This window comes from Cololabis saira, chromosome 8, assembly GCF_033807715.1.
Source record: "Cololabis saira isolate AMF1-May2022 chromosome 8, fColSai1.1, whole genome shotgun sequence".
Lineage (NCBI taxonomy): Eukaryota > Metazoa > Chordata > Actinopteri > Beloniformes > Belonidae > Cololabis > Cololabis saira.
Genome location: NC_084594.1, coordinates 45,741,769 through 45,757,362, shown reverse-complemented (window position 1 = coordinate 45,757,362; position 15,594 = coordinate 45,741,769). Strand labels below are relative to the sequence as shown.

The following is a 15,594-nucleotide window of genomic DNA, read 5'->3' as shown; positions in this document are numbered from 1 at the left end:
GCACTCTGCTCCGGGACGGACAGCCCCGTGGCAGCTTTGACTACAGAAGTACAGAACATGACCCGCTCAGCCGCTATATCCCCAGGTTCTGTTGGAGGTGGGAGCCGAAGGTTTTGACAGCTTCCTTTGGTAGTAAAAAAAGGCCAAACTTTCTGTGATGTCACCCATGTGTTTCTGAAGAGTGCTTTTGAAGCAGTTTTTTTTTGTCTGCACATAGGAGCTGGCACCGCCCAGATCTGGTTAATCCAAAACATGGGCAATGAGCAGGCCTGGAAACTGACTTGAATGCACCCACCTTAGCCCAGTTACCACAAGTTATGGCACTTTTCCACTAGTACTTACTCAGCCGGACTCGTCTCGCCTCGGTTTGGTTCTTTCCCAATAGGGGTCTAACGTGCCGAGTAGATACTTTTCTGTATCTATTCTGCCGAGGTTCTAAGCTGCTGAGTCGGCTGTATCTGACATCATCACACTACAGGCCACCGATTGGTCGGGGGGTTGGAGTCAGACGTCTGAGTCAGGAGGAGGAAATCAGAGAAAGAGACTCTGACGGATTCTGGTTCATTTTATTCAACATCAATGGCAGCACAAAAGTCTGTTTCATGATCCAACTCTGAGGGTCAGATGTTCATAAACCTGGTGCTGAGGAGAGAATTAAAAGGGATCTAGACGGAGATAAGGAACGACCAGATCTACCAGGAGCTCTGTCTCTTCATAGCTGCTCACGGCTCCAGATGACTTTTCAGCAGCAGAGACAGACTAAAAAAAATTAAAAAGCGTTGCTGCTTGAAGTTTCTCTCACTCTCATTTTTTAACTTGATATCAAACACAAGCCACAGATCCAGCAGCACATCTATCATCTCCTCCATGTTCTACATCTTTAGTGTTGTTGTCTTCTTTCTTTAGACACAATCAAATACGTCACAGCAGCTTCACTCCAACCTCCTACTTCTGCTCCAGGTGCTGAATTGTAGTGGAAAAGAAACCAGGCCGAGTTGATTAGAGCCGAGTAGGTTCTAGTGGAAAAGCGCCATTAGATATTTTAGCATTGCTGCTTTGCTTATGCTAACCTATAGTGCTAACTGACGTCACCTTACTAAACATCCTCTCTGCAGATGTTGCTACTGAAACAACACCCAAAATGAGTGCTGCTTTTACTGCAACGAGGACTAGCGGAGCTCTGCTGGGACCTGCAGTTGCTTGGTCCTGAACGGGCCGGCTACTCTCGGGTCTGGGCCAGTCCCAGTCTCTCTGACGACCATGCTTAGTGCCAGGGACCACGAGCTAATGGGTAGCCAACCATACCTCGCCCCGCTCGTCTCCTCATTTGGGAGTAGTCCACTTATCATAGATAGATAGATATACTCAGTACTGGGGTTGAGGGGGGATGAGGGGGGATGAGGGGGGATGAGGGGGATGAGGGGGATGAGGGGGGATGAGGGGGGATGAGGGGGGATGGCATCCCCTCCTGAAATAAAAAACGGTCCAAATCATCCCCCCTGTAAAACTGCCATCCCCCCTTTCCATCCCTTATGTCATTTCATCAATGAATGTGGTTTTACTGCTATTTCAACATTTAGAGTCATCACCAGAAAAATAACACCGGAAAAATAACTTATTTGACCATTTTCACCTGTTTCAAGTAGATTTTCACTTGAAATAAGTAGAAAAATCTGCCAGTGGGACAAGATTTATCTTCTTATTACAAACAAAAACATCTTTTTCCACTGGCAGATTTCTCTACTTATTTCAAGTGAAAATCTACTTGAAACAGGTGAAAATTGTTGTTTTTTCCAGTGATGAGTCTTGTTTTAAGTGTAATGAGATTTTTTTACTAAAATTAGACATTTTAACTAGAAATAAGACAAATATTCTTTTGCAGTGATCCATTTTACTTATCCTGTGAAGGACAGAGTCATATTGATAAGTTCAGAAAAGTGTTTTTTATTGTTGTGTTTTGATGTATTTGATGTAAGCCCAGTGGATATTTAAAGCTTACAGAAGGCTGCATTTAACTGCTGCTATGTCATTCCTGCAGTATTTCTGCAGGTGTTTTGGTCAGTGCTATTATTTGTAATATATTATATTATTTGTAATCAGCACAAATTATCTGTCCCCATATGATAAAATCCACCATCCCCCATGATTCTTTTTACAACTCGAGTACTGGATATACTTTATTTATCCCAACCTGGGAAATTGTAACCGGGGTTCCTTTACCACAGACCATAGACTCAGGAACATTAAAACCATTTTTCAATGATGTGAAGAATCACGTTACATCTCCTGGGAGACTTCTGTGTCTGTTCAACACCAGAGTTCAGGAAGTCTGCATGAGCTATCCAGAGCATTTGTATCGATCTGAGCAGAACATGCAGAGAAAGCCGCTGTAGTTTATCGATGTCTCTCAGATCTCTGGTTACATGTGGAGGTCAAGAAAACGCTCTGACTCCAGCTCAGTCAGGAGCAGTCACATGACCACAGTCCTCACCCTTTCTTCATTCATCCTGGGGATATCAAATGCTATAAAGTGACTTAATCAGATCAGATCCGCTGTTCTTGGGCACTTACTGCTCCCATAAGCTTTTAGAGGGTAAGTTACTGGGAGAAAAAGAACAAGAGAAAACCAAACACAGCACCTCATACCCAATGTTAAACACGGTGGTGGGAGGATGATGCTTCTGGTCACTTTGCAGTCTCTAAACTTTTTATATCAAAGCATTCTAGTATGGAGCTAGAACAGTCTCATAATTCGCAAATGCACACACTGTTTCACAAATGCACAGGACAAAATTCACACGTGCGTAGGACAAGATATACAAATGTATTTTTGATGCACACACAAATATAACCTGATTACCTGATTTACAAACGTTTTTTTTTGTCTGTGAGCTGCGCTGGATTTGCGTGTGACTTTTGAGACTCCCCTGACGTGACTCGATCCACAAATACGTTTTTTTAACACGTATTTGCACAACCAGATGTCTTCCTTTGTTTCAGCCAATCATAAGAGTACACCCCACGTGGGGGACGATTTACTCTAAACCAATCAGATTAAAGGGGCGGATACACCTGCTGTTTGAACTGCGTTAGCGCCGTTCGCTTAGAAAAGTGATTAATATTTCGAGTTGGTAGAATAAAGACAAGACAGCAACACGGGATGGAGAGGAGACCACTGCTCTGCTTTTCTTGTGATCTCGGTAAAGAAAACAGCGCGATCGGAGTTGGTTTGTTCGTTCAACCAGAGCCGTCAGGAGAGCTCTCAGTCCTGCCGATGCAGCAACTGATGATGAGAACTGATGATGCATTTGTGAATTTTGTCCTGTGCATTTGTGAAACGGTCTGTGCATTTTCGAATTATGAGACTGTTCTAGCTCCATATTATGTAGACAAATATGAAGCCATCTGGCTGGTAGCTAAAGCTTGTCTGAAACTGGGTCATGGAAGAGGCCAATGCCCCCAAAACAGCAGCAAATCTACTTCAGAATAGTTGTAAAATACAGAAACCAAAGTATTGGCTCTGACTGCTTTTATCGACCGTAGAATCAATCGTTCGCATGTGATAACTGTTCAAAAACAAGTCTGAGCTGCTCTTAGATAAACACTGACACTCACTCCTGACAAACAACCTGACTCGGGTCAAAGTTTGAAGATATTGATCATCCGGCCGAGCCCATCAATTCTGATAAAAAAGTGAAAAGGGGTTTTGTTGAGTTCTTAAATCTTTAACCAAAACTACAGAAGTCATTAACCAGCACTATGCTGAACCAAACCAGGATGAAACAGTCAGGAAAACTGGGCCAAACCAGGACTGAAACATGGATGAACACTGCACCAACCAGTCAGCACTATATAGGCTCAGCTACAACAGCTTGAAGTAACTGAGGTTAGGGGGGAAATGTTTTATGCTTGTTTTACTGTCCTTTTGACCTGTTTTGGATTAAGTGTGGGGTTGGGGGTTCGGACTTCTCCGTCACTCCATTTCTCCGCGGTGCAATACCCCCCAGAGCGCTAGTTGATACTTTGTTTAGCTTCCGATTTTTCCGGTCCCAGTGAATCAAAGAGATAAGGACAACCCAAAAAAAAAAAAAAAATCACACACACGAAGAAAAGTGCGCCGAAAGTTCACGACTGCTTCACAAACCGGAACCGGAAATGCGTTGCTACCAAGCAAACCAATCACAGCCCTCTCGGTCTGCGTTGGGTCTGCGTCGCCTCGACGCGTAGTTCCATTTTTTGGGAGGTGCAGGTCAGGCTACGGCGTAGCTACGGAGAGACTCCCGCATAGCCGCGTACCCTACGGCGTAGGTTTAACGCAGAACCATAATTCAGCCTTAACAGTCGGTGGTGATGTTGCTGGCCTGAACTCCCACTTGAACATGTCTGTAGTCGCGTTTCTGTTACACTAATGAAAAGCGAATGTCTGAATTTGCGATGACGGTACCGTTGCAGGGACTCTGTGTTTCCAACGACCGTTTGACAATGAAAAAGAAGATCTCGACTTTGAAGAAAATAGACAAAAACATATTCAGTCTTTGACAAGTCTTGGGGCCGCTTTTTTCAAAAGTCCAGTGTGATGGGATAGTTTGATGCATTAAACTGTTTTCATTTAAGAAGAAAAGAGGTTATTTTTTTAAGCTCAAATTGCAAATTCAACAAAAACCCAGCTGGCCAACTAACTAAGCAAGGCAAGGCAAGTTTATTTGTATAGCACAATTCAACACAAGGTAATTCAAAGTGCTCTACATCAACATTAAAAGCAGCAAGACACACTTAAACAGTAAGTAACAAATAAAAGGATAAGTAGACCAGCAGGAAGATTTTAAACTCTATCTAACTCTATGCAGGTACATCGGGCCATGTGGGGAAAACATTTTTTACATTTGATTATTTGCGGGTGAAAGCTCCGAAAATTGTGATGTTTAAAATAGGGGTGTCAAATTAGCGCGTAAATTGCGATTAATTAATTACAGGCATCTTTAGCGCATTATGTTTTGTAATCGCTTAATCTATTTTTTAATCTCTAACTTTACTGTTTCTGTTTGCGAGTCGCCTTTATTGTGAAATCAGTGCTTGTTGTGCTTGATTGGTTGGGGGTGGAAAACAACGGTCAGTCCCACCTGGAAGTGGACACTGATTGGCTGTCCCTGTGTGTGGGCGTGGTTAGCTATGCTGGTAGACTCCCATTGTAGCTGGACAAGAGTAGCGGAGAAGAGTAAGAATAGAGAAGCATGTGAAAGTTGTCGGTCCAGTGAATGGGGAGTTTACATTTCTAAAACGGCCCAACGGCACCTTTGATAAAGGTAGATTGGTATGATCTTTCTGGATAGGACTTTGCTTCCGACCAGAGCAGGTCAAGTTTAGCCACATAAACGCAGAGCACCCGGTTGGGAGCGCAGCCGCAGCTAGCATTAGCAGCAACGATGTTACCACAGCAACGATGTTACCACAGCAATGATGTTACCACAGCATGATGTTACCACAGCAACGATGTTACCACAGCATGATGTTACCACAGCATGATGTTACCACAGCAACGATGTTACCACAGCATGATGTTACCACAGCAACGATGTTACCACAGCATGATGTTACCACAGCAATGATGTTACCACAGCAACGATGTTACCACAGCAACAATGTTCCCACAGCAACTATGTTACCACAGCAAATATGTTACCACAGCATGATGTTACCACAGCATGATGTTACCACAGCAACGATGTTGCCACAGCAACTGTGTTACCACAGCAACGATGTTACCACAGCAACGATGTTACCACAGCAACTATGTTACCACAGCAACGATGTTACCACAGCAACTATCTTACCACAGCAACTGTGTTACCACAGCAACGATGTTACCACAGCAACTATGTTACCACAGCAACTATGCTACCACAGCAACGATGTTACCACAGCAACTGTGTTACCACAGCAACGATGTTACCACAGCAACGATGTTGCCACAGCAACTGTGTTACCACAGCAACTGTGTTACCACAGCAACGATGTTACCACAGCAACTGTGTTACCACAGCAACTGTGTTACCACAGCAACTGTGTTACCACGGCAATGATGTTACCACAGCAACGATGTTACCACAGCAACGATGTTACCAAAGCAACAATGTTACCACAGCAACGATGTTGCCACAGCAACTGTGTTACCACAGCAACGATGTTGCCACAGCAACGGTGTTACCACAGCAACTGTGTTACCACAGCAACTGTGTTACCACAGCAACTGTGTTACCACAGCAACAATGTTGCCACAGCAACTGTGTTACCACAGCAACTGTGTTACCACGGCAATGATGTTACCACAGCAACTGTGTTACCACAGCAACGATGTTACCACAGCAACGATGTTACCACAGCAACGATGTTACCACAGCAACGATGTTACCACAGCAACGATGTTACCACAGCAACTGTGTTACCACAGCAACGATGTTGCCACAGCAACTGTGTTACCACAGCAACTGTGTTACCACAGCAACGATGTTACCACAGCAACTGTGTTACCACAGCAACTGTGTTACCACGGCAATGATGTTACCACAGCAACGATGTTACCACAGCAACGATGTTACCACAGCAACGATGTTGCCTGAGCAACTGTGTTACCACAGCAACGATGTTACCACAGCAACGATGTTACCACAGCAACTGTGTTACCACAGCAACGATTTCCCCCAAACTAGACTGGAGGAGAGCGCCGCGCGCATGAGGCTGGCGAATGTTCTTGTCAAGTGGATGTAAATGACAGGACTGCATCTGTTCAAGTCTGTTAAAAACATCAATAAATGACTTTAGAAAGCAACTTTTGTTGTTGATATATATCAATCTTTTGATCCGCCGCAATAATGTAATGAATTTAAAGGAAAACACCTCAAGTTGAGGGCTTTTCTCAGAAATGTTTAGGTGAGATTAAAAAAGAGATTAATACATTAATTAATTACAGATCTTAATTAATTAATTGCTAAATGTTTTAATTGCTTGACAGAATTAGTTAAAAACTCTTTTGAAAAAGAAAACCCATAAACTCTGACTTGAAAAGAAAAGTAGCAATTATGTGTTAGCTATGTAGCATAAGTTACATACATTATTTACAAATATGGAAGTTAAGAAAGGAAAGAAAACTAAACATAAAATCGTGAATTTATAAACTTGCACACTTCTGAGAGACAACTCAGACATTTTTAATTTAAAAACTCAAAAATAAAACAAAAACTATAAAATATTTTCAAATTATAAAGCTGCGCATTCGGAATTCTAACTTTGTAATATCATACATTTGTGAAAACTTACTTTTTGAAATACTGATTCCACAAATTTGCAGATTCACAACCGAAAATCTGACTCTGACTGAACTCTAATCTCAGAAACTTGTTAGAAAATGGCCTTTAAACCCAAACTGATATTTGGGTTGTAAAGAACAACTGCTTCCATAGGACCATTGCTAATTGCTCTTAGCATTGAGTCAACACACACATGAATTCTCTGGACAAGCTAACTCTTCTAGAGGCCAGTACATTTCCTGATACTCAGTTCATCAAGGGCTGGTGATTAGCAGGACCCAGCTGTATAATCCAGGGTACGGTATTTAGGATTGCCCCTATCCTTTTTTTTTCTTCCTTTTTTTCCACTTTGTCATTATTTATTATTTTAAATAAATAATGACAGTGAAAAAAGGTTATATTTTGTTCCTTACACTACACGCAGGGAAGTTTTATTACGTTTTTAAATAAAATAATGGGACATGCAACACTAAATTCTCTAGCTTCAATATTTACACTAGTAAGAATCTTAATCCTGTATGATTAAGTTGTAAACATACAGTAAAAACAGTAAAACAACATGAAATTCTGCAGAAACATCACAAAACCAAAGACAATAGTCAGTGAGAAATCTGTCAGAATGATCCGGACCAGAGTCTTACCGGACTTCACCATCCCCTCACAGTAAGGGTGATGTGGGGGGCTGCTGGGGCTCCTGTGGTCCATGTACTCCAGCTGACCGGGTCTGCCTGGGTCTGCCCTGGTCTGCCCTGGACTGCCCTGGTCTACCCTGGTCTGCCTGGGTCTACCCGGGTCTTCCCCGGTCTCTACTGGCTGAACAAGGGGAGATCCTCCCGTGTTTCAGGCTGTGGGAACATTAATGCTCCCTGCAGCAGCAGCAGCAGCAGCAGCAGCAGCTCTCATCTCCTCCTGACTCTATCATGCCGAGTGTAAAACAGCAGTCACGTGATACGCCCCCCCCTACCCACCCCCACCTTCTCCTCTCAGCTCTCAGCTTTTTCCCACGCTGCTTCACTCCTTTCAGCATTTCCGTCAGCTTTCACAGCACAAAAAAATGGCTGAAAAGACTCGAGTGTGAAGATACTGCGTAATAAAAATCGTCTGATGGAAGTGGGCCTTGGTATTAGACAAATATAACCTCATATAAGCCACAAAATATAACTTTTCACCTTGCTTATTTGACACATATGGAACCAAACATAAGAAAAAGCATCAGGGCAATCCTGAGTCCCCCCATGACTCAGTAGCTTGTGGATCCGCCTTTAGCAGTGGTCATTTAAGAGTAACACACGAGAACCAGTTTACGGCAAAATACTTTTTATTTATTTATTGAAAATGACATATTTTTTGTGAAACAAAATGTAAATTCCATTAAAACGATGATGTTACAGCAGCCCTTTTAATCTGGCCATGAACCATGCCGGATGTAACAACGATGGTGGATTATAGGCTGGTGTTTATACTCCTGAACCTAGAACAGCGTGTTAGCCCACTGGCTCGGCCTTGTTAGCTTCTACAGTCTGAATGTCAGCCGTAGCTTTCTGAAGACTGAAGGTGCCACGTTGGTGGCAATGAGCTGCAACAACAACTCACAGAACTCCATATGGAGATACACAGCGGCAACCCCCTGGGCCACCCCCTGGGCCACCCCCTGGCCGACCCCCTGGCCGACCCCCTGGGCGACCGCGGCCTAGCCGTCTAGCAACCTGCTGTAAAGTGTAACATTTTAACATGGAAATCAGCGAGGGCCGACTGACTATTGGAACCCTAGTGGTCGTTAGAGGAACTGCACTTCTCTTCACTTCCAGGATTGTGTTGGACTCACAACTGCATATATCCCCTTGGCAGGGCCGCCGCAAGGGGTGTGCGAACCGTGCGACCGCACGGGGCCTCGCGCCCCAGGGGGCCTCGCGCTATGGGCCGTTTTTTTTCAAATTTTTTTTTTCAATTTTTTTTTTTTCAATTTTTATTTTTTTTTTCCTTTTTTCCCTTATAAATATCAACAGTCACGTTCCATTACAGACCTAAATATGTACTAGTCTGTGCATATCAATAAATATATGTGCAATGATGCGCATGTCTGTTGTTCAATACAACTGATCAGACCAAGCGCAGACACAAGCTGCTCTGATCCAGACGGTGGAGTTGGAACAAACTGTCACACAATGTCGAGAGAACGAGACAGATTCAGGAAATTTCCATCAGGGGATGAAAAAAGAAAAAACGAAAGAAAATGGAAGAGTTTAATGTCTCTCTGAAAGGCTCGTTTGATAAATTTGTTACAAAAATCCATGATCCGACCGGGTCTCAAGCAGCCGTGTGGCCCCGCGTCGAGGCAAGCCCAGATGATGATGAGGCAGGGGAAGGTATCCAGTATTTTGCTAATTGGAGAGTTAAAATTGCGCATATAGACACCCGATCCGACCCGAGAAACCCCCCATTTCGCACAGGGCCTCGCAAATCTCCCAGGCGGCTCTGCCCCTTGGTTTATATACGTAGGCTCCCCGTCTGTGGTGGGTCTTTCCTGCGGCAGTGTTGTGGCGCTACACTCAGACATCCCGGTGTTTTCAGCCACTCTGACGATCTGCTGCTGTGTTTGGGATCCTTGTGCTGAGGCCCAGGTTGAGCCAGGCCTTAGCTGTCAGATTGATGGATTCACACCTGCCTCTAGATTACTAAGGGCCCTTTTCCACTAGAACCTACTCAGCCCGACTCAACTTGCCCGCGTTTATTTTCAATACCCAGATCAGTAGGAGGTTGGAGAGAAGCTGCTGTGACGTATTTCATTGTGTATCTAAACGAAGAAGACAACAACACTAAAGATGTAGAACCTGGAGGAAACGATAGATGTGCTGCTGGGTCTGTGGCTTGTGTTTGATATCAAGTTAAAAAATGAGAGTGAGAGAAGATTCAAGCAGCAATGTTTTTTTTGCGCTGCTGAAAAGTCAGCTGGAGCCGTGAGCAGCTATGAAGAGACAGAGCTCCTGGTAGATCTGGTCGTTCCTTATCGTCCGTCTAGATCCCTTTTTAATTCTCTCCTCAGCACCAGGTTTATGAACATCTGACCCTCAGAGTTGGATCATGAAACAGACTTCTGCTGCCGTTGCTGGTTGAATAAAATGAACCAGAATCCGTCAGAGTCTCTTTCTCTGATTTCCTCCTCCTGACTCAGACGTCTGACTCCAACCCCCCGACCAATCGGTGGCCTGTAGTGTGATGATGTCAGATACAGCCAGTCGGCTGTATCTGACGTCATCACACTACAGCCGCTTAGAACCTCGGCAGAATAGTTACAGAAAAAGTATCAACTCGGCACGCCTGCACCCCTAGTGGAGAAGTGCAAAACCAAGGCAAGGCGAGTCGAGTCGAGTCGCGCTGAGTAGGTACTACTCTCCACCACCGTGCTGGACAGTGGGCGGGGGGGTTTCTACTGAAATGCTGTGTTTGGATTACTCTATGTTTGGATTACTCCAAACACGGTGCTTGGCATTAAAGCCAAACAGCTGCCCTTTGATCTTGTTTGTTCACCAGCAATGATTAGCTGCAACAGGCTGCAACTGTTGAATCTGAAAGAACCCAGAAAAGATGGTACTTAGTATTGCCCCACGTAATTATTTTTCCATCTTTTCAGTTGCTCCATTTTTGGGGAATAATTACAAAGTGAAAAACAGTTTTTGATGTGGGATTAAAAGATGGGGCGCTGACTCGTGCACATGGCAGTAAGCCTGCCAGATGGTCCTATGATCTGGGACAGGCCAGCGCTCATTTTTACCAGGTCAGTGATATGAGATGTGAAAGCTCTCTCCCTTAAAGTGTCACTGAGGAGATTTCTCCTGATCTGAATGTAGCTGACCGGATTAACAGTGGTCTAATCTCCGAGGATTACAGAGAGCATCCACATCAGAGTTTAGCGTTTAGTTCTGCTGAAGTGATCATGTAAAAAACAGTTGTTATAAAAGCTGCAGTTTTTGACCAACAAAGGCTTCCAGATGGTAACATGAACACAAACACTAAATGTTTTAGCATAATCACTCTGATACGATTAAATCACTTTCCTACCTTGGCTCAAAAAAAGCCTTCCTGCTAACATCTGGACATCAAGTGTAAGGGAAAGTGTTTAATCAGTGTCCAGTCCGGTTGACATGTGTCGCCGGTGTTTATCAGCTCAAGAACCGAGGGGGCACGTCCAGCTTCCCGGTCAGAAACACTACTGCCAGTGGCAGCGCTCAGTCCTGCTGCCTGCACTCACATCTGCAGTCAAACAGAATCACACGCTTTCATTGCCAAATGATAAAGGGATGCAGTACGGAAGAGTATTAGGGCCATGCAAGAGACAAAATATTTGAAAGGGAATTTTTTTTTTTTATTGCGAATAAAGTCGAAATTTCGAGAATAAAGTTGAAATACAATTTTGTGAATAAGGTGTAAATGTCTCCTCTGGCCCATCAAATCCAGTTAGGAGAGCGACTGACAGCTCTGCAGCAGCAGCCGTAACTAACGTATTTTCCGCACTATAAGGCCTTTAAAGCCTTTAATTTTCTCAAAAACCTGCAGTGCGCCTTATATATGATCATTACGGTAATTTCTGTGACTGTAGTCAGCCAAAGTAACGGCGCCAAAACCGGCAGCAATCTTTACAGACGACACTGCAAAAACTCTTACCAAAAAAGTCTTACCAGGAATATTTGTTTTATTTTTAGTTGAAATGTCTCATTTTTAGTCAAAAAATCTCATTACACTTAAAACAAGAGTCATTACCAGAAAAATAACTTGTTATTTGACCATTTTCACCTGTTTCAAGTAAATTTTCACTTGAAATAAGTAGAAAAATCTGCCAGTGGGACAAGATTTATCTGCTCATTAAAAGCAAATAAAATCTTGTTCCACTGGCAGATTTTTCTACTTATTTTAAGTGAAATCTACTTGAAACAGGTGAAAATTGTTGTTTTTTCCAGTGATGAGTCTTGCTTTAAGTGTAATGAGATTTTTTTTTACTAAAAATGAGACATTTTAATTAGAAATAAGACAAATATTCTTGTTAAGAGTTTGAGTTTTTGCAGTGAACAGCAGCGACGCCGACTCGCATAATGGCGACTGTGACGAGATGGAGCAAAGCTGGTTTTTATTTTGTCAATCAAGTTCTACTTACAGTACTTTTCATTTCAATCTTAAACGTGTGAATGCTGGCTGAAGTAAGACGGCTCCAGTAAACCTGTAATGTTAATCAAGTGTTTTGCTGCTGGCTGCAGTTTCTGTTTCTGGCCAGCGGTTTTCAGCCAGCACTCTGCCACTTCCTGTTCAGCCAGTTGGGCGAGACGTTCAGGTTTTCCTGCTGGAAACCTTCCATTTGAAAGCTGATTTTCAGAGTGAAATGCTGGGCAGCTCCAGCATGATAGGACCTCCCCCGTGCTTTACTGTATCTTTCCATCTTTCTTTGTTTCATCACAGAGACTGATGCTCGTCTATCAAGGCTTCTCAAACAGATGGACCCTGGACAAACACACACTCCTGTAATCTGATTACATGTGTTTAACCCTTGTGCTGTCTTCAGGTCAAGGAAGGAGGAAGAGAAGAAGGGAGGAAAGAAGGAAGGAAGGAAAGAAGGAAGGAAGGAAGGAAGGAAGGAAGGAAGGAAGGAAGGAAGGAAGGAAGGAAGGAAGGAAGGAAGGAAGGAAGGAAGGAAGGAAGGAAGGAAGGAAGGAAGGAAGGAAGGAAGGACGTAAGAAAGGAAGGACGTAAGAAAGGAAGGAAGGAAGGACGTAAGAAAGGAAGGAAGGAAGGAAGGACGTAAGAAAGGAAGGAAGGATGTAAGAAAGGAAGGAAGGAAGGAAGGAAGGAAGGAAGGAAGGAAGGAAGGAAGGAAGGAAGGAAGGAAAGAAGGAAGGAAGGAAGGAAGGAAGGAAGGAAGGAACGAAGGAAGGAAGGGAGGAAGGAAGGAAGGAAGGAAGGAAGGAAAGAAGGAAGGGAAAATAGAGGAAGGGAAGAAGGAAGGAGAGAGCAGGAGGAAGGAAGGAAGGAAGGAAGGAAGGAAGGAAGGAAGGGAAGAAGGAAGGAGAGAGCAGGAGGAAGGAAGGAAGGAAGGAAGGAAGGAAGGAAGGAAGGAAGGAAGGAAGGAAGGAAGGAAGGAAGGAAGGAAGGAAGGAAGGAAGGATAGGAGAAAAGAAGGAAGGGAAGAAGGAAGGGAAGAAGGAAGGAGAGAGCAGGAGGAAAAAAGGAAGGAAAGAATGAAGGAGAATGAGGTCATGTTGACCCCCAGACAGTACAGGGTTAAAGGGTCTGGTGTAAAACTCTCCCCGGGTTCTCAGGTGGTATCGGAGCGCTGACCTTTCCAGAGGTGGTTCCTCGTGAGCGGGCCAGGTTCTCTTCCTCCGTTACGCTCCCTCGCTCTCAGCCCGGACCTGCTTTGTTCTGGAGACCTACGGTAACCCGAGAGGCTCAGACTCACCTCGATTGTTCGGTGTCTTCCCATTTTTCACACACTGCTGCTTGGGTGCAGGCGCGTGGTCGATGCTGTACGCCTTCTGAAAAACACACACGCAAATAACATTAGGGCCGCTATAAAAGCAGAATTTCTGTCAGTTTGCTGCTCTTCGGCATTCCAGTGTGTGTTAACAAAATGTCAAGAAGGGAATTTATTTATTAATTAATTTATTTATTTATTACGGATCCCCATTAGTCCTCACTGCAGTGAAGACTATTCTTCCTGGGGTCCAACGTTGCACACATAAAACAATAAATTACAATCCTTACAATTAAAACATAACTAAATCTAAACAAAAATGATCTGAGATGTGATGGAATTCAACCCTTAAATTGTTGAAACCAGCCAGAACCAAACAACAAAAAAGATTACATTTTACACACTCAGAATTTCAGAACAAACCAAGAATTTCAGAATAAACCAACTAACTAAAACGGACTTTCTTGCTAAGTACTGCTTTTCTTCATTTATTTTTCAACCTAACTAACCAACCTCTTAGAGAAGCAATTAGAACGTCTGGAAAGGGTTATGAAAGAGCGTTTTACAGTGAGAAACACGACATACAAGGGGAAAACATTGGAGAAGTTTCTTGGCCTTTGCAGGGGTTGTTGTCACATCAAATTTACCCATAAGTCAGAGTCCCAAGAGCTCCGTGTCAGAGCCTACAAGCCTCACTGAGCATCCATCCACTCATTATCTGTGTCCATTTCAATCCTTTTCAGCGTCAGTGGGGTCTGCTGGAGCCTCTCCCAGCTGTCCGGAGGCCAAAAGCAAACGTGGGGTTCCACCCTGGACAGTTGCCAGTCCATCCCAGAGCAAGCCCAGTCCCTCTTAGGGCCAGTGCAGACACAGAGTAGCCTCTACCCAGCACAGCGACGCAGCGACGCAGCGACGCAGCGACGCAGCGACGCAGCGACGCAGCGACGCTCACCACCAGGCCACCATGGTGCCCACATCCCACCAAGTTGGAGTTATTTGGCTCTATTGGCCAGCAGCAGCGCTGCTCCTCCCTAAACGCAGAACACGCTCTGTGTGTAAGGGACTCATCTTCCAACGGGGGCCACGTTTTGCGTGAGGGGATGCATTTGCTCAGCAACGCATATAGTCCATGTTCCAGACCAGATATCAGCACCACTCAAAGTGACAAAACTTACTTATAATTTTTGAAAATAGCCATGTCTGTAGATGATATTCTGGTATAATAACCTTCCTGAGTGGCAGCTGGATCAGAGTTATCAGTTCATGAAGTTACCACCCCCTTCAGAAAACTATATTTTAGATGCTGCTGCATATTCTGGTTTAGACTCATGTACAGGAAATCTGTCAATGTTTCACTATATTGTCTTTGGTATCATTTTAAAGGGGACCTTCTAAACATTCATTCAAGCTGGGTAACTTCATGAGCTGATAACTATGATCCAGCTGCCACTCAGGAAGGTTATCATACCAAAATATCAGCTACGGACATGGATCTTTTCAAAAGTCCTAGGTAAGTTTTGTCACCTTGAGTGGTGCTGACAAGTTAAATTTTGGCCTCTGGCCCGTTGACTAATATCCGTAATGGATGCGTATATGCGCTACCGTCAGGAGGAGGGGAGAAAAGACATCTGAATGGTATGAGTAATCTGGCCGTGCATTGATTGGCAGCACCTGAAATCTGACCAATCAGAAGGGTGCAGGCAGGCTCCTGCAGAGATTTCAACTTTTCATCCAAATCAGGAGCAAGAGAAGAAAAAAGGCAAAACACGAGGAAACTCGTGCTTCACTTGGAGGTGGGTTAGGGTAGGGTTAGGGTTAGGTTAGGGTTGG

General features: G+C 44.0%; 1 protein-coding gene across 2 annotated transcripts in view; it reads right to left on the bottom strand.

Moving 5' to 3' along the window:
• The window catches only part of si:ch211-236d3.4 (protein FAM107B), a 57,488-nt gene that overhangs the window by 18,561 nt on the left and 23,333 nt on the right, over nt 1-15,594 (bottom strand). Inside the window, exon 2 of one of the 2 annotated variants that reach the window (XM_061728125.1) lies at nt 13,750-13,825. In XM_061728125.1, the coding sequence (XP_061584109.1) occupies nt 13,750-13,825 (76 nt within the window). Of the gene's footprint in view, nt 1-7,945; nt 8,188-13,749; nt 13,826-15,594 lie in introns of those variants that run through there. The other variant, XM_061728127.1, reaches the window with a different exon arrangement.